Source organism: Schistocerca piceifrons, chromosome 5 (assembly GCF_021461385.2).
Source record: "Schistocerca piceifrons isolate TAMUIC-IGC-003096 chromosome 5, iqSchPice1.1, whole genome shotgun sequence".
In the NCBI taxonomy this organism is placed as follows: Eukaryota; Metazoa; Arthropoda; class Insecta; order Orthoptera; family Acrididae; genus Schistocerca; species Schistocerca piceifrons.
The window spans coordinates 261529611-261556038 of NC_060142.1; the positions used below are offsets into that span (position 1 = coordinate 261529611).

At 41.0% G+C, this 26428-nt stretch overlaps 1 protein-coding gene and 1 pseudogene across 1 annotated transcript in view; one reads left to right on the top strand and one right to left on the bottom strand.

Annotated features, from left to right (window-relative positions):
- Positions 1 to 258: 258 nt before the first annotated feature.
- LOC124799791 lies at positions 259 to 376 on the bottom strand (annotated as a pseudogene).
- Positions 377 to 4546: 4170 nt separating this feature from the next.
- Positions 4547 to 26428, top strand: part of LOC124797970 (26S proteasome regulatory subunit 10B) — a 65271-nt gene continuing 43389 nt past the window's right edge. The window contains exons 1-2 of the mRNA XM_047261139.1: positions 4547 to 4782; positions 4900 to 4979. Coding sequence (XP_047117095.1) covers positions 4668 to 4782; positions 4900 to 4979 — 195 coding nt within the window. The 5' untranslated portion in view covers positions 4547 to 4667. The remainder of the gene's footprint in view (positions 4783 to 4899; positions 4980 to 26428) is intronic.

Sequence of the window (26428 nt, forward strand, 5' to 3'; positions counted from 1 at the left end):
TTGAACAATAAGGTTTTTATAAGAATACATAGATATAAAAGATAAAAACGTTCTTGTATGTACTCCATCTTCAGGCCACAAGTGGTCTACCAGGACCATCCGAAGCAGTGTGATCCTCAGTGGTGGATGCAGATAGGAGGGATGTGGGATCAGCACACCGCTCTCCCGGTCATAAGATGTTATTCTTTACCAAAGCCGCTACTATTCGATCGAGTAGCTCCCCAATTGGCATCACGAGGCTGAGTACACCCTGAAAAATGGCAACAGTGCATGGCAGCCCGGATGGTCACCCATCCAAGTGCCGACCACGCCCAACAGCGCGTAACTTCGGTGATCCCATGGGAACCGGTGTATCCACTGTGGCAAGGCCATTGCCCGTTCTTATATGCCTTCTTGAAATAATTTCTTATACCTCTTCAATGGTGCTGTGAACGTTGGTGTTTCCCTCCATTATTACTGGTGTGCCTTGCAGGTCCTCACAATCGTCCAAACATTTATTACAATGGATTTTCAGGGACTAATAAATAAATATTCAAACATATTTTTAAAACTGACTTTAATATATTTTCACCCACAACCTTTACATAATACAGTCATTATGTTAATAAAATTTGGCATGCGTACATTTTTACACATGGATCTAGTCTCTTTCAGGTCTCAACACAGACAGACAGCTACTAATCAATTAGTGCACACTGAGTCGCTCATTAATAAGCATCGCTATCCTCGCTGTCTTTTATTGTTGTCACAGATGTTATCGTTATATAGGTATAGAAGTCAGGAGGCGCGTCTTTTGATCAACTTAAAGATTATGCCACAACGTTCGGATAACACAAAATAAGTACTGAAATTGTTTGCATATGGTCAGATACTACGAAATTAGCGAACAAAATTGAGACTGTTGCAAAATAAAATAGCAATCTCGATCAAACCTTTCTAATCATGTCAGTGTGGTAGAAAAAAACGTCATTATATTAGTTGGTGGTCTTGAAACTTTTTGTTAATTGGAATACAGATTTAACTGGGACCAATAACGAACTTGATATGAAGTTTTCTAGTATGAACGTGCAGGTTTGCCAAAAGTGTCAGACATTCAAAAGGAACAAAAAGAAGGTAGTAGAGATGCAAGAAGCCTTGCAAAATGAGCACAAATATCTGACCGAATTGGTCACGACTGAGCAAAGAAATATAGCCGAATTTGTATCAACTAGCGAAGAATTGCCGGAGGATGTCCATAAACTCACGCAAGATGTTGATCTTTTCAAGCTGAGTGATACGTTTGTAACATACGAATGTGAAGAGCTTACGTAGGATGTAAAGAAATTAAACGAAAGAGCCGAAGTAGGAATACTCGACAGCGATATCACGCTCACAGAAAAGTGTATCCAGCAGCACAGGACTCTTGTGGAGGCTGTAGAGAAAATGACTAGTGAGTGTGAAAGAAAAACGCTTGCAAAAATTGACAATGACATGAAAACGATAGAAGATAATATTCATTTTGAGCTAATAAGCGAAAAGGATACTTCAAACGGCCCATCTGTAGCTACAAACCAGAACCAGTCAGCTATAGAAAATAATCACGTTAACTCGGTTTCAAAACGATCAGAGTGTGATACAAGCGAACCGGAATAATTTGCAAATAATTACTCAGCGCTGTCAAACACCGCCATGCCGTCAACGAAAAGGCGCAGAACGAAATCACAGTCGGATGAAATAGCACAAGGAATATCGTCAGTCCTTATTGATCAAGGTTTGCTCAAACGCAGACCATTTCCGATCTTTCCGCATGAATCGAAAAAGTGGTATTTGTGTGAGCATTTATGAGCATATCTCTCAAATCGGGAATAATAGAAATGTCAGGAAACAGCAGCTTTATATCTACAAGTGGTACGAAGACTGGAAATATCTCCAAAAGAAAGTACATCGAAGTGAGGTTCTTACAATGTTCCTATATGACTATCACAGCTCTTATCACGATATTCCTGTAACATACGTCGACTATTCCAGCATAGGAAAAGGATATGGGCAGTTTTATCCTAAATCGCACCTGGCGGAAAAGTGGGAAGGGTATCTTAAACTATATACAGATGGCTCAAAAATGGGGACGGAAAATCATGTCCGATGTGCTTTCTTCTGTCCAGAATCTGGAGAAGAAAGGAAGTTTCAACTACCAGGTGATTCTTCCATATTTCTTGCTGAAACTTTCACTATTATAGAGGCAATCAAATATGCAAGATCTCTCAAAATACCCTAGGCAGTAATAATCACTGACTCTCAAAGCGATCTGAAATCCATTGAATTGGTACAAAAGAACTAGTAAATACACCCTCGACATACTTGATCATTACCACAAAGCTAGGAGTACTGACCAAATTATAGAATTTGTATGGGTCAAATCACATTCCGGCATTCTATACAATGACAAAGCAGATCAACTAGCGAGAGATGCGATTAACAGTGGAAGACCTATGGACATTAAGCTCCCATACATATAATACCTCCTAAAAGTAAAAAACAAGCGATTCTCTCATGGTAGGAAGAAAGGAATGAAAGCCAACAAACAACAGGTAAAAACTATGTACGTATACAGACTTTCATACCAAGACAGACATGGTTTGCAAACATCAAACATTCAAGGAAAATTATAACGTCCATTGTGAGAATGCGTCTCAATCATGGATCTTTCCGTGACCACTTACATAGAATCGATCTATCGGAAACACCCTACTGTCAATGTGAAGAGGAAACAATTGGTGATGCAAATCACATATTATTTCAGTGTAGACGCTACGAGAAAAGCAGAGTTAACTTTTTAGAGAAGCTCTTAAGACTTGGTCACTTCCAGCCGCTTTGCACGATCCCAATTCTCTGAGACACAACCAGGAGTACATACAATGCCATATCTTGGTTTCTTGCGAAAGAAGACATAAAAATCTAAAATGAATTGAACTTAACTAAAGAACTTAATTAACAAATAAATTTTTAGTAGTCAACTGTGTTTTGTAATCTGGTTACAATAATTTTTATCTGAAAACATATGAGTGTAAGCCCAAAGCAGTGTGTATGACAATGAAAAGATGTTACCTTATTATGTGTGTCAGTACATTTATTTGTGATGGCTAAAAAGTTTGTATGCATTAAAAAAGAAAGGTAATTTATGTGTGTGGAGAGACAGCTAAATGTCACTAAAGCCCAGTCCACACGCAACGAGCTGTCTGCGCAGACATCGGCGCAGATGTCTGTAAATGCAAAAGATCGCTGCAAATGTGGCGTGTTCACACGACACAAAACCCAATCTACTACTCGCCCGCCATCTGTCGGTGTAGAAAAGAAATATCAGTGGCAAGCGACTACGCTCCCCATAAACGTCAAAAATTTAATTCAGTTATTTTGAAATACAGAAATGGAGGAAGTTCTTTTGTGGTCTGTGTTCGCAACCTGTGTTGCAAAAAACATTCAGACCAACCGCAGGAAACAGAGAAAGCGGTAAAAATGGTGTAGACAGTGGCTGCTAAAGCGAAAGCAGTTTTCTCACGTAAATTTACTGCGAGAGCTGCAGGGCGAACTTAACGACTGGCGAAATTATTTGCGGATGGATGTCGAAACTTATAATTATCTCTTAAAGCTTGTAATGCCTCATATTATGAGAAAAAATACTTGTATGAGAAGGGCAATTTCTCCTCATGAACGGCTGGCGGTAACATTAAGATTCCTAGCAACAGGAAGGAGCTACAAGGTTTTGGAATTTTCAACTGCAATATCAAAACAAGTGTTGAGTGAAATAATACCCAACACATGTGAAGCTATTTACGCTGTCCTGAAGAATGAGTTCATGAAGGCAAGTCAAGTAAATTAAGTCTGCCAAGTTACAGATAATATTTTTGGTGTTGTAGACTTGTTTGAAACACGGTAGGCCTATATTATTAGAGATTATATACCTACATGGCCAATGAACTATGGTTTACTTTGTTTCTGAGTAGGCATTTTCAGTTCGCTACTGTGTAGAAGCAACCTGTTACAAACTTTTGTTACACGATACAAAACTCCACTCTGAATTCTAGACAGAGTTCGCAACAATTTTTTTTTATTATTATTGTTACTGTTTCTCTGTTTGCCGAGGCGTCAACTGCCCGCAATTTTTCAATTAGAGCATTGTATGCTGCTGTCTTTTTTTGTGTCGGTCACTATATTCTTTACTTTTAATCTCACACAAACATGGGTGGTTTCTATATATTTCAATGAATTCGCTTACAAACTCTCGAGAACACTGACGAGTATCAGCCATTTTAATGCCCTGTGCGTACAAATACTGAGCAAACAGCAGTTTCGAGCCAGATTTGCGGCGATCTCCTGTTCACACGCTCCATCTTGTCTGCGCAGATGTGGTTTGAACCCACAGATTTGAGAGGTTTCGCTCAAACCTCCAACTCCAACTTCCAGGTTTGCACACACCTCAGGTTGGTGCAAATCTTCTGTACACACGCAACGATCTGTCTGCGCAGATGTGATGTGCGCAGACATTTGCGCAGACAGATCGTTGCGTGTGGACGGGCCTTAACTCGTAGTCATGGAGGTATGCTCGTAGTCATCCATTTGTTTACATATATCTTTGGAAGCGTACGAGAGTTTGTGTGGAAAACTAGTTGATTGTCAATTGTACGAAGAAAATGGCTAAAGGAAACGTTGGGGCAGTAGTGACAGATCCTGCAAGAGAAAAAGCACTACATGACTACAGAAAGAAATTGCTTGAGCACAAAGAAGTGGAAGGCCGTCTAAAGGAAAGTAAGTAAGGTTAAAGGATACTGCTGATTCACCGCACCTTCCTTAGCTACCACGATGTTGAACAGCAGCAAACCATATTATTAATTACTTACACAAAGTTTTTATTTAATTTTACAGTGCGAGAACAGCTGAAGGAACTGACTAAGCAATATGACAAGTCAGAAAACGACCTGAAAGCATTACAGAGTGTTGGACAGGTAGGCAAATGACTATTTTGTATTGCATTTTTTCGTAGTTATCGTTATTTTAGCACAAAGTGTAATCGGCGTATTAATATTGCTGTGTCTCAGTGTAGTGTATAGTCAAAGAAAGACCGCACAGAACTAGGCTACTACGTAACATAAAATATTGAAACTGACGAAACTTCATTTGTATCCTAGCATATCTGTTATATCAAGAAAAGTAAAGTACTCGCGATAACATTTCACAGTTCGCAATGTGTCGTCGTATCTATTTCGAATGTACAGAAGCCATGAAGGAGTAGTTTAATCATGTTGTGTCGCAAGGCCATGTTTGATAAAGGTGTATCAGCTGTGTTTGATCTATTAGTACTGAAAATTAGCATTGTTTCTGCATACGCAGGAACTTGTGTTAACCCCGAAATGACTTCGTTTCTTTCTGGGGTTCATACATCAATTTTCTGATGTATGCCATCAGCTTACCTGCTACCATACCAAGTGCTTTCAACAATTTTATGGTGATTCCTCACCCTGGAGTTTTAATATACATGGAACGCTATGTAACTCAAATACCATATTTCTCGATACATGACGCTTCTTTGGACGTATCTAACGGTCGTCTTTAATTTCACCACATCATTGGGAGCAACATCCTTTCAGATGACTTGGAACACAGAAGTGGTTTCCAACAAGGTAGTGTTCGAAATGTGATGCTGTTCTTAATATCTGTTAATAGTATAATGTCCACATAGACTGAACAGATGCAGATAAGCCTTAGCATTTGAGAATTCTCTCTGGTGTAAACAGTAGGTGAATACAAACTGCATTAAGTCATGCTTGGGTTGCAGTCATTAGTGTTTGCATATGTTCCAATTGTTGTCAGTCCTTTGGCAAACCACTAAAGAGAGTTCATAGCTTCTCTGTGCCAGTGCAAGCAATACAGAAATCTTTCTTATGCCAACTTGTCTACTTTGGTTTAATGTGAGTTGCAAGGGCAGTGAATTGATCTGAAGAGAATGTAATGTTGCTAATCGAAGAATATAAACATTGCAGATGCTTTTGAAATCCAAGAGATCTAAAGCACAATGCCAATGGGAAAGAAATAGTGGTAGAAAATTGCTAAAGCACTCGAAAGGTCCAACTAGGGACTTGAGAATGGTTGTAAATTCATTAGAAGCTTACATCAGGTGGGAGCAGAATGAATAAACACAAGCTTTGTATTTATCTTTATTAGAAAGGAAAAGCACAACAAATTTTCTTGAATAATAATAAGTGCAGGTATGTTTTTATTATACTGATTAAGGTTGAAAAATACACAAAAGACCTGATAATTCTCAATGTTTACATTCATGGTGGCTGCATTTTCATGGCTGGTGAAAAATTGTTGGACTTTTTGACGATAAACAAAAGTGGTTTACCTGGTATCATGCTATCTCCCCCACTAACAAATTATAAAGCAGATTTTATCAAGTAGGGTGTGTGACTGATCATATGTATATTTTATTAATCATATTTTATTGGTACTGTCTTCTTTGTATGTATTCTATTAAAACCCTCGAAATTCATTGCGTGTCACTATTGACAATCGGATACAGCAGCCTTTGAAATGTGAAACAATCACTACTGATAATGTAAATGCCTCCAGTTGCTAACAACCAGTGTGTACACTGATCAGCGAGTATATAATGACCACCGACCTACTATTGATATAAATCCATCCAGGCGATAGCAGCGTCACCTGGTGAGGAGTAACTGCTGGCCAGACAGCATGGTGCTTCTAATATCAGTAAATGTGCAGACCGTGTGTTAAAGGGGAAGGTGCGCTATATATGAGTCTGAGCGAGGGCAGGTTGTGATGGCCTAGAGGCTCAGCATGAGCATTTCGGAAACTGCATGACTTGGTGGGTGTTCAAGTAGTTCTGTGGTGAGTGTCTTCAACACATAGTGAAACCACATCCAGACATCGTAGGGTTTGGCATCTGCACCTAATTACAGATGTTGGACATTGTAGCCTGGGCAGACTGGTAAAATAGGACAGGTGGCAAACTGTGGTGGAACTAACATCAGACTTTAATGGTGGGCAGAGTACTGAATACCCTCAATAATGGGGCTCTGCTGCTGACGCCCCACGCATGTGCCAACATTATCACATCAATTACTATGACTGAAAGGGGCACATGACCATCGGCTCTGACGCTACCACAGTGGCAGAGCATAGCATAGTCTGATGAATCCCAATACCTTCTTCATCATGCCACTGAGCGGGTGTAAGTCTGCCCAGGGGAATAGCTATTTGACAGCATCACTACGAGACAGAGGCAAGCTGGCAGCAGCTCCATTACACTGTGGGGAACATTCACTTGGTCATCCATGGATCCAGTAGAGCTCGTGCAAGGCACCACGATGGCCAAGGAATATTGTACTCTGGTTGCAGACCATGTACACCCCCTTCATGACAATCATGTTTCCTGGCTGCAGTGTCATTTTTCATCAAGATAATATGTCAGTCAGTCACAAGGCCAGGGGTGGGCTATAGTTGATAAAGGGACACAGTGGTGAGTTCCAGCTGATGTTCTGGCCCCCCCAACTCGCCAGATCTGAACCGAATCGAACACATCTGGGATGTGATTGAATGTGGCAACAGAGCCCATCATCTGCCTCCCCAGAATTTACAGGAATTAGATGACTTGTGTGTGCAGCTCTGATGCCAACTCCCTCCAACGACCCACCTAGGCCTAATTGCTTCTGCGCCAAGAAATGCGTCATTGCTGTTATCCATGCCAAAGGTGCACATATCGGCTATTACATAGGTGGTTATAATGTTCTGGCTGGTCGGTGTAAATTTTAGCGTGTCTTTAGTTTATACTGGTCATTGGTAATTAATGTTGTCCTTTTAAATTTGCTCCTTCATATGTAATGAGAAGCCAAGGAAAAATGTCAGTTGACATTTGTGTAAAATTTTGGAGTACCACTGAAGAAAGCTAAAGCTGCAATGAAGTGTTAAGTGAATTACCTGCATGCATATCACACTTCCAGACAAATACAGAGACTTTAACAAAAACTGTGTTCACCGTGCAAAATAATCCTGTCTTAGCATCCATAATGGCTATAACAGAATAATGTTGTACCCTATGTGCCAGTTACTAGCACCAAAGAACACTATCACAACGTTCATTGGCTATGCTTGTGATATAGCTCCAGTGTAAATTTCCAACCAATTATTTCTGCACAGTTCAGGAGTTTGCTAGCCGTTTTACCTGAAGACACTTGCTGTAGTCCAGCCTAAAAGAATTGGACTGGCAATAGGGAATTTCAGAACTAGCTCCATTTCTATCTCTGTGTGGCTACCGTTGGTACAACTAGCAAATGAAATTTACAGTACTGTGCAGTCCTTGGTATCTATTATCATTGCTTTCTTCCAAAAATGGATTTAGTTAACACAGGTGTTTCCTATACCGAGGTTGGGGTTAGAGGCTGGCTTAGCTTCTTAGAAACCCAGATTATCAAGACTGCTAAATCTGAGTACAGGAGAGTATTCAATCAACCAAAAATTGAGTGTTTTAGAAAACTGCTCAAAGATATGAACTGGAAAGATTTTTATAGTGCTCATGACATGAGTGAAAAATATAACACATTCATGAACAATGTCAGTACCATGTTTGAAAACTGTTTTCCTCTAAAAGTTATTCAAATTAAACAGAAGTCTATAATAAAACCATGGATCACACAAGGAATAAAGATTTCCCGTAAGACAAAAAGGAAAATGTATCTGTCGACCAAGAATAGCTCCAATGCTGATGATTTAGCTAAATACAAGGAATACTGTAAAATATTTAAAAAAAGTAATTCAGACATCTAAACAAATGCAGTACGAGAAGATAGCAATGTTGGGGAACAAAATAAAAACAATATGGGATATAGTGAAAGAGGAGACTGGTAGAATCAGAAAGGAACAGGAGCAAATAGCACTAAGGATAGATGACACATTAGTAACCGATGGGCATAGTGTGGCAAATCCATTTAACAAGCACTTTATATCTGTTACTGATAGAATGGGATTGTCAGGATCGGTAAATAATGCCCGTGAATATCTGAAAGTAGCCTTTACAAATCGCTTCAGGTGCATGAATATGTCACTCACTTCACCAAAAGAAATAACTTCCATAATAAAATCTTTAAAAACAAAGCATTCTAGTGGTTACGATGAAATATCATCAAAGTTAATTAAGGCATGTTCTTGTGAGTTTAGTACAATTCTAAGTTACTTGTGTAACCAGTCAATTATAACTGGGACATTTCCTGACTGGCTGAAATATGCAGATGTTAAGCCTCTATTCAAGAAAGGGGATAAAGAGATGCCATCAAACTACAGACCAATTTCACTTTTGCCAGCATTCTCAAAAATTTTAGAAAAAGTAATGTACAGGCAGCTTCTCAACCATCTGACCACAAATAACATATTATCAAGAACACAGTTTGGATTTCTGAAGGGTTCTGATATCGAAAAGGCTATTTACACCTACAGTGAAAATGTACTTAATTCATTAAATAATAAGTTACAAGCAGCAGGTATTTTCTGTGATTTGTGAAAGGCATTCGATTGTGTAAACCACAACATCCTTTTAAATAAATTAGAATTCTATGGTGTCACGGGCAGTGCTGCAAAATGGTTCAAGTCATACCTCGCTAACAGGAAACAAAGGGTGTCAGTGCAAGGGACTAGTGTATTAAGTCACAGTCATCATCAGAATGGGAAAAAAATTACATGTGGTGTCCCACAAGGATCCATCTCAGGGCCATTGCTTTTTCTTGTGTACATTAATGATCTCTCATCAGTTACACTGCCAGAAGCAGGGTTCGTTTTGTTTGCAGATGACACAAGTATTGCAATAAATAGTATGTCGAGTGTAGTTCTAGAAAGATCTGCTAATGATATTTTCGTGGATAATAATAAATGGTTTAAAGCCAACTCACTGACATTAAGCTTCGAAAAGACTCACTATATGCAATTCAGAACCTGTAAGAGGTTTCCACCCAGCATATGCATAAAGTACGAAGAAAAGCAGATAGAAGAGGTTGACAGTCTTAAATTCCTGGGATTACAACTTGATAATAAATTCAGTTGGGAGGAGCACACCACAGAACTGCAGAAACGCCTTAACAAGTCTGTATTTGCAATTAGAGTGTTAGCAGATATAGGCGACATAAAAGTGGAAAAGCTTGCATGCTTTGCCTACTTTCATTCCATAATTTCATATGGTATAATATTTTGGGGTAACTCTTCAAGTCAAACGAAAGTTTTCAGAGTCCAGAAGCGTGTAATACGTATTATTTGTGGAGTAAATTCACGGACGTCTTGTAGAAACCTCTTCAAAGAACTGGGTATACTAACTACTGCCTCTCAGTATATTTACTCCTTAATGAAATTTGTCCTAAATAATATCTCTTTTTCCAACAAACAGCTCAGTTCATACATACAATACCAGGAACAAAAATGATCTGCACAAGGACTTAAAAGCACTTACTTTAGATCAAAAAGGGGTCCACTACTCAGGAACATTCATCTTCAATAATTTGCCAGCAAACATAAAAAATTTAGTTACAAATAAAGATCAGTTTAAAAGGAGCCTGAAAGACTTACTAGTGGCCAACTCCTCCTACTCCATTGGCGAATTTTTTAATAGAAACAAATGATGCATTGTATATATTCATACTATTAGTATCGTTATTTCAGCGTAAAAAAAATAAAAAATAAGTGACATGTTCCACATCCACGAGGATCTCCTCAACACGGATCTATGGAACGAAAAACTAATCTAATCAGAATTATTTTAGATCAGACTTTTTTTTAGTAAGGAAAGCAATCAATGGAGTTTCTAAGTGATCATTGTAAGATATTTTAGAAAACCACTGTGATTTTAGCGTAGTATGCAGTGATGAATCCAGGCAAAGGGTCACACTTGACAGCTCTGAATTTCTTCATAAAGTGCCCTCAGAAACTGCCCACCAGAAAACATCCACAGTGCATAGTCCAAAACTAAATGTAGCCCTGAGAGTACTGGAGGCATGATTTGGAGAGTACTGAGTAGCTTCTGAGGGAGACTTTCTAATTCGTGCTGTTCTGCCATGAGATATATTGCTGCTGCATCAGTTTTTCATTAGGATTTTGGGAGGAATAATGACTGTAAATGACAGCAAGCTGGTGAAATCAACAATCTAACTATGTTTTCGGTTTTTGCACAAAGGTACAAGAAAAAAGTTCTACTGATCCATTACGTTAAATACTCGCCCTCCCCTCACCTCCCACAATGGTATTCAAAAGTCCTTTGTGGTTATAATGTGTGACAGCAAGGGGCACCAAGCCATTGCAGCAATTCCTGTGTGTTGCAGTTTTATTCCCTGTCTATTTCTTTCCCTTTGACTGCATACCTTCAACAGATGCCCCATTCAGTGGCAAGTCAGTATATCTCCAGTCTTTGCTCTCAGTTACTCAGTATCTCCCCCCCCCCCCCCCCCCCCAGTCACCTTTGTACAACAACCATACTGCACCAATCAGTTTCATGCAGTGTAATCACCCTCTATTATCAGAACAGAATTCACACTGAAAGACTCTCTGATGTGGTGTTTATAGCGGTCTTTAAGGGACCACTTCTTGTGGCAAAATACCACTTAATATCATGGTGGAAGCAGTGACATTATGCATATGAACAAATACATAGTTCACCCTTTGCAGCATCTCTCCCCCTCCCTTGAGGAAGAAGTGAAATATGGTGAAATCATTGATTTGATCTCCTAGGTACCCCCATCATTTCTTTAATGCTCAGAACACTTTATGGGTCATCTCTGAGGCCCCTAACCAGGGTAACTTTTTTTAGTAGAGTATGGGTTTTTAAATCTTAGCTTTTGTGTTCGAAATAAAGGCTCCCAACACTCATTTCATTGTAGCAGACACACAACTTTCAACCATCAGCCTTGCAGTCTGCTCCTAGGTTTTCTGTTTTATTCCTTCAGTCAGTCAGGACTCTTTTGTGTGTGTGTGTGTGTGTGTGTGTGTGTGTGTGTGTGTGTGTGTGATGAGCATGGAGCCCCAAGCTATTGCAGCACCTGCTTTCTTCCTTGTGTTGCATTGCCCCATCTCAGTCTATTTTTACCTCTCTTTCTTGTGGTTTCAACCTTTGATGTTGATCCAGCTATTTCCTAGGTTCTGCTTTCTTTAATTGATGCCTTTGTTTATTTTTCCTGTATCACTTTTTGGCTGAAGTAATTTTTGTCCCCATATGTGTTTGCCCCCCCCCCCCATTTTCAAAATTTTCCCCATAGCTTGGATTGACTGGAGAACAACACCTTAAATAGTGTCTACTGCCTACAAGGGTACTGACCCTGTGCACACAATAACTATGTAAATTCATGTATATGTGTAAAAGCCAAAGTGGTAGCAAATCTGACGTGGTGGATCACAACACTCTCACTGGTCACTTCTGCTGGGGGGAGAGACCATAGACAGCCACACTTTCCGCACGCTAGGCCTGCCAATCCATCGCCCGACCAGTCTCTTATTCCGCTCAAATGAGGCAACTTTCCAAGCTGTGCTCTCGGCAGCTTGCCCGCGCAACTTTATGTGGCCCACATTGTCATTCGCCCCATTTTGCCTGGGTATGTGTGAACCACAACTCTTATCCCGTGCTTGTAACAGTTGTCCTGTCATGGTCTGTTTAACTAGAGGAGTGTTAACGCATTTTTTCGACGCCGCCTTCCTTAGCTGCGTCTTTTTGAGGCAGTTCTGCTGACTAAGAGTACAAAGCCTTATGCCAGATGCCCAGTTCATCCCCCCGGTTTCAGCAATTGGAATAGTGTGTGCAGTTAGTGCAAATAGTGCAGTGCAGTGCATGCCACGACTACCAGTCCGATTTATATTACTGTCCTATCCCCAGCCGTTTTGGCACTCCTTTGCCACCAAGTGTGCCATTGAAGTGGTTTTTCCCACAATGCCAAACAAAGTTCACAAGCCACAGATAGTCTGTCTGGTCCAGACCTTCCTCAATTAAGAGGTATTAGCATGTTTCGCATGTTACTGTAGTCATTAGCTTTTTTTATTAGTATGTTAGAACCAGTTTGTGCTGCTTCTCCAGTTCGCCCATTCATGTAGTGCCATTTTCTTAACTAGCACACCACGTGGGCATGTATGCCACTTAAAGTGTATAGAAGGAAACATAATTCGTTCTTTGAGCCCTTTCATTAGAGCCTACGATGACACATTTCTGATGCCTGAGCAGCTAGTTCCCTCATGTGCCAGGGAATAGAAGCCCATCTTCCTGGGACATCAATGCTCCCGGCAACACCTGTTGTCTGATGACCTTTGCTGCAGCTGGGTGCCTTTCATGGGGAGAGCACATGAAACATATCACACTGAACCAGCATAATAGCCATTCTGGTTCAGCCACCTCAGCAAACAACTCTAGATATTTCAACATGGATAACAAATCTACTGCTTTGTGTGCACTGGCTACCTCATGGGAAGGGGGACCAGCCAGACAACTGGGAGGGGAACAATTTATCCTATACCTAGTGTGTACCAGAACAGATGAGGATACTTTTTTGGTGATAAAACTTTTTTGTGGAAAATATAGACGAAAAATTTGGAGAACTTGACATATTGAGAAAAGTGCACAATGAGTCACTACTGATTAAGGCCTCTTCTGCTGCACAGTCTAAAGGTCTTCAGGCTTGTGAGTGTCTCACATAAAACTTTGAATTTGGTGTAATGAGAGCTTCCACAGAGGCCGCACACTGAAGACAGACAAGGAACTACAAGCTAATCTCAAATGGCAAGGTGTACATTTTGTCTGACACATACAAGAAGGTGCCAAGGGTAACCACACTTTCATCTTAGCCTTTGAAGGAAATGCGCTCCCAGAAAATGTTGTGTTGTACAGGAGTGACGTGAAACCTTATGTCTCACTGCCCATGAGATGTTTCCAACAGCATGGCAGACCCAAAATGTTGAAACTACAGACACACTCCACGAAGGCCATCCCTATAAACAACCACCTTTGTGTGCCAGTTGTACTGAACACTGTCTTCCACATTCACTGGTTCGCCCAATAATGAGAACGAAAAGAAAATACCAGAAAATGTCATTAGGCCGCCTGTTATAAGCTAAGGTAAGAAAAAGACGTGTACTCCTGGATCGTATCGATATGGTGACCAATTATTCAAAACTCACTGTCACCCCCCACCCATCCACGCCAACAGTTCAGTTTTTTTCCAACCCTGCCCTCTACTCTGATGGTTCCTGTGCCATCATATTTGGGAACCATTACCCACAGCATCCTTTTCCAGCAGCTTCTGGTGACAGGGCTCCCTCTCAGCCCCTCTCCCTGGAAACCCACAATCCAGAGACCTGCCACCAACCAGTGGTTGATGGAGCTGTGACCTATTGTTCCCATGGCTGCCAGCACTTCATCCATCCCCACGCCTGAAGGAGGAGAACAATAATAGATAGAAAGCTATTTTGGTGAACCTGAAGGCACCAGATCCCACCATGCCATAGGATTCGTCAGCCAGTTTCATTGATGTCCCGCCTGCATTGTTGACAGACAGGCAGTGGTCTTGAGCTGTGATTGGTGCCCCTGGTCCCATCACTCTTAACCAAGACAACTTCACTGTGATGGTCCATTGGATCTGTGATGGATCCTACTGTCACCTGGCAGAACTACAACTGATTTCCTGTTATTCTGCAGTCTGTCGGCCTCCGAGAAGCTCACTTCACTGATGACCATTTTCCAATGCTTCGTGGTTGCCATGGATTCTAATGGAATCCCTCTCAGGGGCTCAGCATTTGTTCATTAGGTATGGGCTTAGCGACCCCAGGTTGCTGAGCTGGGGTCTGGTAAGCACTGCCCGTACTCTGTTACCATAAGCTCTGGGCATGATTCAGTAACCACGTTGCGACATGGTGGTGGAATGTTGTGTGTTTCAGAGAATGGGAATCTTTTCTTCACTGCCTGGGCCATGAGGGAGGTACACACTTTTTTTTAAATTATGAATTTGGCCAGCTATGGACCGCATACAACTTAAGACTTATGGTGTTTCTTTTTCTTCCCAGTACTTCTTCATTTTCTCGCCAACTGCTCGTCTCTGCTCATCTGTCCACACTCTCTTGGGTCGAGGTTTTGGCGCATCTTCTTCATAGTTTGCATTTTCTATAAGTAGCCTAAAGTTATTCCTGTCACGTATTATTTCTTCTGTAACACCTATTTTGTTGGCGTCTTTCTTCACTGCTTCTATCCATCCTACGGTGTTTTTCAGCTTACTAACGTAATTAAAAATTTTCTTTGTAATTCGTGTTTCTTCCATTCTTTTTAAATGTCCATAAAATTTTAGCCGTCTCTTCCTCATTGTATCTGTGATCTTTTCTGTATTTTTGTATAGGTCTTCATTCCTCCTTTTAATCCACCTGTTTTCCTTGTTTTTCTCAGGACTTAGAATTTTTCTTAATATTTTTCTCTCTCTTTTTTCTAGTTCTCTTAATTCGCCTTTCTTATTCAATGTTAGGCACTCTGATCCATATGTTGCTTGTGTCCTAATAACTGAATTATAATGTTTAATCTTTGCTTGTATGGATACTGATTTTTTATTGTAGTAGTTTTGTGTTAATTTATATGCAAATTCCAACTTTTTTATTCTTTCTTTATTTGTTGTGTTATCCAGTCCATTGGCTTGGATCCACTCCCCCAGGTATTTGAATCTATCAACTCTTTTAATTTTTCCATACTTTGTTTTCATAAACTTTTCTGTATTATGTTTGTGTTCTATATACTCGGTTTTTTCGTAGGATATTTTTAGCCCAGTCTTTTCAGCAATCTTGTGTAACATATCAAGCATAACTGTTGCGTCTGTTTGGTTTTCAGTTATCAATGCCATATCATCTGCAAAGGCTAAATATTTTACTTCAAATTTGTTCTTTCCTTGGCCCGTGCTTATACCCTTTGTGCCTCTGTTTTTTAATGTGTTTTCCCATGTTTTTACTACTTTATCTAAAACCAAGTTAAAGAGAATTGGGGACAGTCCGTCACCTTGTCGAACTCCTGTTTTGATTTTGAATGGTTCAGAAATTTCGCCTTGAAACTTAATTCTTGATGTTGTGAGTGTTTGTTCAACAAGTCTTCTGGTGTTTTCATCTATCCCTGATTCATAAAGTATCTGGAATAGTGTTTGTCTCTCAACTGAGTCGTAGGCCTTCTTGAAGTCTACGAAAGTAACTACTGTATTTTTATTTTGTATAGCTCTCACTCTCAAAATTGTTTTTAAATTAAGAATCTGTTCTGCACATATCTACCTTTTCTAAATCCTGCTTGATAATCTCCTATATTAGGTCCTGCTTGTTCCTCTATTCTATTTAAAAGTGCTTTAGAAAGTATTTTGTATGTCACTGGTAACAAGGATATGCCCCTGTAGTTGTTGGTGTCTGTTTTATCTCCTTTTTTATGGAGAGGGCGGATCAATGCTTGTTTCCAGTCACTGGGTATGATTCCTTTTGTCCAAATGTCTGTAATTACTTTGTGAATTTTCTGACTTGCGGATAAGCCCCCTAGTTTCCACATTTCTGCCACTATCCCATCCTCACCTGGTGCTTTGTTATTCTTCAGTGCTTTGATAATCTTTTCTATACACCTTTATATAATAATAAACCTCAAACTCAGTGTGTGCTATGTAATGATAAAGTGAATGGCTGTTGAGATAAGTCTCTAGTGGCAACCCCTGGGGCACCTACCCCCCCCCCCCCACCACCTTCCCCTCCCCTGTTGTATGAGGCATGCTCAAGCATACAGGGCTCTCCCTGGTACAGTGTCTGTTTCCCGAGTGTCTCGTTGGATCCCTATGGAACAGACTCGTCAAACTACTACTACTACTACTACTACTACTACTACTACTACTGACAGGGCAGGTGTGCCATCAGGTAGCACCTACATCCACTCATCAGCGAGAGCTTAGTTCTCCCAATAAGTACTCTCAGAATCATGGTAACAGGGCATTAGTGTGCCATAACACTTTCATTGTAATCAAGAGAACAGGGGGGAAACTTTGAGTATTCACAAGGCATTGGATGGTATTGCTGGATTCCTAAAAAGTGTCAAATGACTTCCTAATGGAGCACTTCTAGTGGAAACTGCTACTCCAAACCAAGTAACCAGGCTTCTGGTACATAAGGTGTTAGGTGACTCCCAGTCAATGCTGAGTTGCATAACACCCTTAACTTTCGTAGGGCATGGATACTTGCTCCAATATAATGGAGATGGACCCTGTGGAGTTATGTAAAAAATGGAAAAATGTTGGTGTCACGGAAGTGCAGAACTATATGAAAAGTGTCAGTGGCACATTGGAAAAATCTGCAACGTTTATTCTGTTGTTTAGCACTCCAGAATTACCGGGAAACATCCTTGCTGGCCGTATCTGTCTTAAGGTTCCCCTGTTTGTTCCTAACCAAATTTGATGCTTCAAATGCCAAAGATTTGGCCGTGCTATATTGGATGTAATAGAAAGGCTACACTTGGAAACTGTGGAGGCTCAGCTCACGAATCAGGCAATTCTTGTACACTTTCTCTGAACTGTATAAAATGCTCTGGGAGTCGCCCCATATTGAGCAGAAAGTGTGAGGTTTACAACAAGGAAGGGAAATTTCGAAAGTTGAAAGTTTAGAGACACGCAACCTATGGTGAAGCTAAAAAAACTTTAAGAGCTATGCAACCTCCAGTTTTTGCTACTTCTACTTGCTACATCGGTCCTTAAGAAGCCAGTCACCAAGTATGATGCTGCCACAAAAACTCAGACCACAGATTAAAGTATGAGCACATGCACTTGTCAGAGTACTTGAGGGGGAAACACTACACTTGACCCAGAAATCATTTGGAAGCCGTCAGTGGTGGCCTTATAACACAAGCCACATACTGCTGCTCATCATCAGAAGTGTAATAAGCCATCCCCTAAACCCAAGCAACCAACTCCTTCCATAAGTAAGGAAAAACATCCTTCAAGAAGTAGTTCAAAGTCAAAGAAAGTGGCAGTTAAACCTTCGGATTGCTGAACTCTCTCCCTCTCAGATGGGGACTTTACTCTTGAGTACATGGGTTTCCAATTGGAGGAACCAGAGAGCCCTGACCTCCCTGGTAAATCACCACTCTTGAGAGAGAAAGAAAAGACTTATAATCACTAATCAGTGTCTCCCACTGGCTCCCACAGGGATTTTCGTGTTGCAGTGGAATTTAAATGGGTACTGATCACATTTGGAAGAATTACAGCTCCTCGTCCAGGAGAAACCATTCTGCATCTGCTTACAAGAAACTCATTTTAAAAATCTCTGCATTAAGGTGTTACCACCCTTACAGGAAGCAAGGTTTTACTGGAGACAGGGCTAAAGGTGAAGTGGCTGTTTTCATTGATGACTGATGTCCCTCTTTCCATGGCCATACAAGCAGTTGCCATGCAAGTTCTAGCACATCACAGTGTGTTCTTTATATATTCCGCCTCATGATACATTGGCTGCAGATGCTCTGGCATAACTCTTCTGGGCACTCCCATGCACATTCCTCCTTGTGGGGGACTTCAATGCACACAACACACTGTGGGGCTTATCTGTCACATTCTCCAGGGGTTGAATTAACGAGCGACTTGTCCATTCTGAGAATATCTGCCTTTTTAACTCTGGTCAGATGATGCACTTCTCTACAGCTATAGGGTCTTTTTCAGCCATGGACCTTTGTTTCTGCACCCCAGCTATTGCCAACTCAGTTTAGTAGAAAGTGGCTACATATTTACATTCTAGTGACTACTTCCCAGTGTGGATTTGTCTGCCGACTCAGATAGTGCTCAACAGGAGATCACGAAGCTGGATGATTCAAAGGGCAAATTGGTTGCTATGCAGTCGACAGGCTGTTTTTGAACAAAAGGATTGTGCACAGGAGATGGTGACAGACATCACATGTGAGATCCAACGGGCTGCCGCAGAGTCCATCCTCCAGTCTAGCAACCTCCTCAGTTGATGACCTGTACCTTGGTCAAATGATGACTGCAGATTGGCAATCAGAGCTAGACGAATAGCTCTGTGGAACTTCAAATACTATCCAACTACATAAAACTTTCATGCCTTCAGATCTGCGGGAGCACATGTGAGGCGAGTGATAAAAGAATGGAAGAGGGATCCTGGGAAGGAATTCAAGACTTCCATTAATGAGTCTACTTCCACTTTGCAAATTTGGGAATAAATAAGGTTGATTTCAGGAAAGAGCAATACCTGTCTCCTTATGGCCTTGTCAAGAAATAGGGTCCTGATGGATGTGTCTAAAGACTTGTCTCACATTTTAACAGAACATTTTTTTTACAGTCACTGCATCGTCCAGACAAATTCCTGCCTTTCAGGTGTTCTCTAGGACTGTAGAGATGGCAAAGCTCCATTTCTTCTCGCATAATGAGGAAGTCTACAACCTTCCATTCTCTGTGTGGGAACTGGAATCGGTTCTTTCTGTGGCCAGAGACATTGCTCCAGGACCTGAGATTCATTATGCCATGCTTCATCATCTCTGCCATGGACTGAAAGGACAGCTCCTCTCTTGTTTTTATCAGATCTGGTTTGATGGACAGTACCCCACAACTTGGAAGGAGGCAATATTAATTCCATTCTGGAAACCAGGCAAGGACTGTAGCACCCCTGACAGTTACCAGAGTGTAAGGCTTACCAGTTGTGTGGGTAAGACTCTTGAACGCATTGTCAGCTGCCACCTTGTCTGGGTTCTCGAACCCCGATGTCACTTGAGCCTCTCCCAGTGTGGTTTCAGGAGCTATCATTCCACCCTTGACAGCTTAATTCTACTGGAGTCTGCCTTGCACTGAAACCATTTGGTTTGTGTGTTTTTTGACCTTGAAAAAGCTTACGACACTACTTGAAGGTACATCCTTTGCCAACTTTGTGAATGGGGATTACCATCTGCTGCTTCTTATCCAATCCTTCCTCGAGGACTGGCATTGGTGATGTCTTGTGTGACTGTTATGCTCAAGAGAATGAGGTCCCCCATGGAAGTGTACTCAGTGTTTCATTGTTTGCTACTGTTATCAGTGGCATTTCCTCCACAGTCAGGAGCCCTGTCAAATGCTCTTTGATTGTGGATGTCTTTGCAATCTTCTACTCTTCCTCTGATTGTACAACGATGAGGCAGCTACAGCTGACCATTAGGAGGCTGGAAACCTGCATCAGGACAACTGGTTTTCAGCTCTCACTGACCCCCCCCCCCCCCCGTCTCTCTCTCTCTCTCTCTCTCTCTCTCTCTCTCTCTCTCTCTCTCTCTCTCTCACACACACACACACACACACACACACACACACACACAGTCGCGCTGACCACTCAGCTATCGGGGGCAGTCTATAGTGCTAATAACATAAATGTAATGCTTTTCTCAACACATTTCTCACACTTTTCCATTAGAATGTTTAAAGCAAGGTACTGACCCTAACTGGCTACCCTTATGCCTGACTAGTGAGATGATGTAGAACAGAAAGGGAATTGTATCAAAACATTAAAAATAGCTACAATCAAGATGCTGTAGGCCTTTACAAACGGGGCTGTAAGTCGCTTAAAATGTTGAAGTTGAAAAGCATGTGGTATGCAAATAGAATAGTTAATTATCAAGATAAAATTAATACAATGTGGTCAATTGTGAAGGAACTATCTGGTCAACAGTGCAAGGTTGAGGACATAAAGTCAGTACATAGTAAAAAAATTTTTGTTACTGACATGTCAAATATATGCACAATATTTAACAGTCAGTTTCTGAATACAGAAATTGACTAAAATAAAAACTTGGTCTCTACAGTGAATCATTTAACTTTAATAGAAAATTGCTTCACAAGACTGCTACTTGAAATTCACTTCAGTGATACAAGAGGGAGACTGAGCCAGTAATTAAATCGCTGAAGTCTTAGGGCTCTCATGAATAAGATGGGTTATCTAGCAGAATACTAAGGCACTGTGCTACATGCATATATGCTAACTCAGTAATTTGCAACATTTGTAATTTTTCCGTCTGAAACGGTCAGTTTCACCACTTCTGTGCCACTGTTGCTTGTCATTGCCAACCATCTGGTGATGCACTTTGCCCAAGCATTGGTGTATATAAACCACACCCAACCATACCCATGTTCCCCATCTTCACAAAAAGTGAACAGGTTGGTGTCTCTCTAACACTTGAAATCATGTAACAACAACATTTTTCTGAGTGTGAGCGCCCCCCCCCCCCCCCCCCAATTCATCTGCTACCAGCACATTTACAATGTGCTGAAACACAACTCTGGTTCGTGATTGAATACATAATCAAATGTTACACCATCTACATGTAAAATGCGAGCATTGCTTCCATGCTATTTTCAACACTAGCTGGAGGGTGAGTCCCCTTCCTAGTAGAGGTTAAGTACAGTTATCCCGGTTTTGAAAGAAGAGAAACCCCTCAAGAAGGGGATGACTACAGATCGATCTGTGTTAATGACCTTTGCAAATGGCTGGAGTGCATGTTAAGCTAATCACTGTGGTGGGTTCCTGAAATAAAAGACCTCTTATCTAACTCACAGTGTGGATTTCAGGAGAGCTGGCCTACTAGTGATCACTTACTTCACTAGGAGCTTGCTATCAGAACGGCTTGTACCCATTGCCAACATCTCATCACTGTCTTCTTTTACATGTGTAAAACCTGTGAGATCTCATGGTGTCACCATTTCTCACCACCTTACATGAATGGGGCTTCTGTGGCGCACTCCAGATTTTCATCCAAAATTTGCTGTCTCGGCAATCCTTCTGATACCAAACCAGTAATGCCTACATTGATTCCCACACACAGGAAAATGGAATCCCACTAGGGTCTCTTCAAGTGTCACCATCTTCTTAATAGTGGTCAGTGTACTCCATAGGCAATGTATAGTCTCATCGTCCTTATACGTGATGATTTTGGTATCTATTATAGTTCTTTCAACATCAAGAGCCACTGTAAGATAACTACAGGATGCTGTAACAAAAGCAGAATATGTACACACAGCTTCAGATTTACCGCTATTGAAACTTCTGTCATGAATTTTTGCTGACAAGAACTGCTCATCCGCACCCAGATCTCTACTTCAAAATGAGCGCTTCATGTGGTCAACACATATTGCTTCTTAGGACCCATATTTGATGACAGGTTAACTTGGTTATCCCCAGACGGCTTAATTGGACATGCCATTTAAAACATAATGTTCTGAGATGATGTCTCAATACCAGTTCCTGGGGTGTGGACCATTCCACTACTTTGCTACTCTCCAAAGCCAGGCCTGTGGCTCAGCAGGATCATTGGCACTGCAACTCCTCGACTGGATTCACCATTGAGGGATCAGGTATAAACCTGGTGTCTTTTGTATGAGCCCTTTGGACAGTCTCTTGGTAGTCAGGGATTTCCCCTGTATGAATCAGATGCCACTAATTACTCCTCAACTATGCCATACGTGTTCGAAGACAACCAGAATATCCCAATCAACACCTTCTGTTTCCTGGTATGCAAGCAAAACTTCCAGAAACAATCTTGGTCTGGAATCACAGTATTGGTCCCATCAGTTTTGACTTTTGCGTACCTGCTCTCACTGTGCTACTCATAACACACCAATGATACATGTCTGATCCACAAATTAACATGGATCTTTCTCTCAACCCAAAGGATGTGATAAAAATCCTCAGTTTTCCGCTGATTGTTCCTCTCAGTACTTAGTGGATAGTTGAACGTAGGGCAGGCTACACCTCTGTGTATAATGGCACCAGTGAACAACACACTCTGCCTGTTAGATGCAGTGTCTTTCTGGTGGAATTGTTGCCATTTGCCCATGCTTTGCACTACATCTGAGACCAGTTACATAAGTTTTTCCTAAACTACAGTGACTCTGAGCAGCCTACAGACTACAGCCCCATTTTTCCTGGCCTCCATTTGTAACACAAATACATGCTCTCCTTGTAGGCTGGATCCTGAGGAATGAACTTGCAGATGTAGCTCACCAAGTAAACTATCAGGAAGAATGCTCTGGAAATAAAAATACCAATATCAGTCACATGAACACATACCACTGACTCTTAGCAATGTGGAACAGTGAACTGTGTCATGCCCATGACTAGAACCAATAAGTTATGGACTATAAAGATATCTACAACTGTGTGATGGTTTTCTCTTCAACCATCTTTTCATTAATCCACATCCTCTGCTGCCTCTGTCTTGGTCATACCATTCTGACTCTCAGATACATTCTGCAGCAAGCCGGCTGAGTCACCACCCAAAATCGTAGCTGATAATGTGTAGGCAGCGAATCAGATTTTAAATTTCATCAGAGTGGATTGTATACTTTTATTCATTGTTGTGGCTCTGTTGCCTGCTAGATGGCCATCACCTGCTGCAGCATTTTTAGCCCTGAGGAACTTCTAACTGGTTCAAACAGCGATGTCCCAACTCCAGTTTTAATATTATCCTGACAAGAAGTCACCATGGATGGGACTGACTTTTGAAACAATCTGTATTGTGATCTATGGTCCTAAGTATCATGTCCTCCAGTCATTCATCAAAGTGGATCCTAGTTTCCCCTCACTGTTCGTTCAGCATATGAGAGGATACCCAAAAAAGACCAGAATAATGTTACCATGGGCAGAGCTTATGTAGTACGCACTTCCGCCACTACGTGTGTGTAGCGCAACTCGTAGCCAGATCAGTACCACATGTGTTGTTGACATGGCTTGTTCTGTTCATCTGCAGTGATTGTTTTTCCTGGTACTGTTTTGTTCTTGTTTTGTCTTTTATGATGGCAAGTTTAAGTGAACATTTTGCAGCTGTGAAATTTTGTTTTCTACTTGGTAAAAATGCTGCTAAACTGTTTTAATGTTAAAAACAGTTCACCAAGATGTCGCCATTGGAAATACTCAAGTGTACGAGTGGTTTGCTCAATTTAAAAATGGCAATGTGTTGAGTGATGATGAACCTTGTTCTGGACATCCATCAACTACCTGAATCGACGAAAATATTGAAAAAATTCGAGAGCTTGCGGTCACATACCACTGACAACTGAACAACTGTCAGAGATTAGTGGGTTATCTTGGAGCTTGGTGATTGTCAAAAGTGACCTAATTGTGGTGGACAGTTGACTGGTTCTACCACCATGACAACACACCTGAACACACAGCTGTCTCTGTTAGACAATTTTTGGCTAAAAATGGCATGGTCCTGCTGCCCCACTCACCTTTCTTGGCTGACCTAGCTCCATGTGACTTTTTCTTATTTCCATGCATGAAAGAGGATAAATTTGACAACATTGAAGTCATGAAAAAAATGAGGTAGGAGCTGTTAGCTGTTTCTAAAGATGACTACAAAAAATGTTTCGAACAGTGGAAGCACCAGTGGGACAAATGTGTTAGTTGTAATGGAGAGTATTTTGAAGGGGATAGCATTGTTTGGTAAACAGTTTGAAAATATAGCTTTTAAAAAATAATCCTTTTTTTTACTCCCATGTATCTATTTCAGAATAAAATTCTGTCATCAGGTGCAAATATATTTTCATTTCACATATTAAAAATGTATTTTCCACCGATGACTGAATTTTTATCTGAAATATGTATGTAGAACGAACAGTGAGGGGAAACGAGGCCCCACTTTGATGAATGGGCACAAAAGGACTAAGTCCTTGAGCCAATCTAGGTAGCATTGGAGCAGGGAGATCCCAGTTTGCAATAAGTTGCCCCACGCCACATTTTTTACCTAGTGGCCCTTAGCTGCTACAGTAAGGGATTTGTGGCCTGCAATTCAAGCAAGTATCTATACTCTTGCTCTAGACCCTTAAAAGTAATAAATTATGCAGAACAGCGGAGAACATAATGGTTGCTGGTTCAAATTCCATCAAGTGCTCTGAGAATTTTTATTTTAAAATCTTTATCAGAATGACTTTTAAAATTATTTTTATTCAATTAATTGGTTTAAATGTAATTTTTTTATTGGTATTCCTTTGTCATATGATTTTAATCACTGTATTAACTTTCCATTTGCTCTCATTTTTTTCTTCATGACGTTTTTTCATTTGTATGTGTTGAAGTCAATTTAATTTCTTCCATTGTATCATCTTATATTTTCACCCATTTTCCTGCATTCATTATTTCTATTCCTCATTTTGCTTGAATTTTGTTTTATTTGTACTCCCTGCTTTCGTTTAAATATTCATCTGTGTTATTTTGCCTATAGTGCAACAAGAATTTATGTTTTAAGTGTTTCTGTGACCATTCCTTACCATAAAAATGTATTCTTGTATTGAAAAATAAGTTTTTAACACAATTGTACAACTAATATAAATAGATTATTTCGTCTTTTGCTTTTAATGGATAAATCAGTGTTTACAAACTTTTAAATATTACAAAAGATAAATAACTAAATAACAATAGCTATAGCACGTGGACAAATATCAAAATGAAAAAAGAATGACAAGAAGGAAAAATGATGACAGGCTCGTGGGTGTGGTACTGGGAACCCTAACCTACATCAGTGAATAAATGGTTTCAAAGAGGCAGTCCCACGTCTTGGAACCTTTCCTTGTGAGTTTTAGTTTCTTCTTAAAAATGTATTAGTGCTTCTCTTATTCAATAGCTGACTTCTACTACATCTATATAGATACTCAGCAAGCTACTGTACGGTGACCCCCCCCCCCTGCGGGTTCGGGGGTAATAATAGGCCCGCGGTATTCCTGCTTGTCGTAAGAGTCGACTAAAAGGAGTCTCAAACGTTTCGGCCTTATGTGATGGTCCCCCGTCGGGTTTGACCTCCATATCTCAAAATTTTTCCGAAGAGTGAGCTGACTGGGGAAGGGCGCCTTACTTGGTGCATTGTGTCCATCTTGCACTGGGAACTTTCGCCAGCTTATTCGTCGTTGCATTGCAGTCCTGGGCATGGATACGTTCCTGCGTGCACTTTCCGCCATGCAATGTGCAGTGCCACTTTCTGCACCGACGGCCATCATGGACTACATGTCACCTAAAATCCAGCACGGTAGCCAGTGCGTTGTGGTGCGGCCGCCATGTACCCTGTTGGTTGTGACCCCCTGAAAACACAGGGTTCGCTCTATTGATGCCTGCACCGTTAACTCCCCACGTATGCCAAGGAGTAGATGCCCATCTCCCTGGGGCATCAGGACTCCTGGCAATGGCCATCCTGCCAGGTGGCCTTTGATGTGGCTGGGTGGCGCCCGTGGGGAGGGCCCTTGGTCGGAGTAGGTGGCATGAGGGTGGATGACACGCAATGAAGCGTGGCACATCTTCTCTTGCTGGTGGCCAGCCACCAGCAGTCTCTAAGCGTTCAAAAGCTCACTTTAAGGCTAATGTGTATGACCCCAAATCGTTCCATTCCCTGGCCACACCATGGGAGGAACTAAAGGCTATGAAT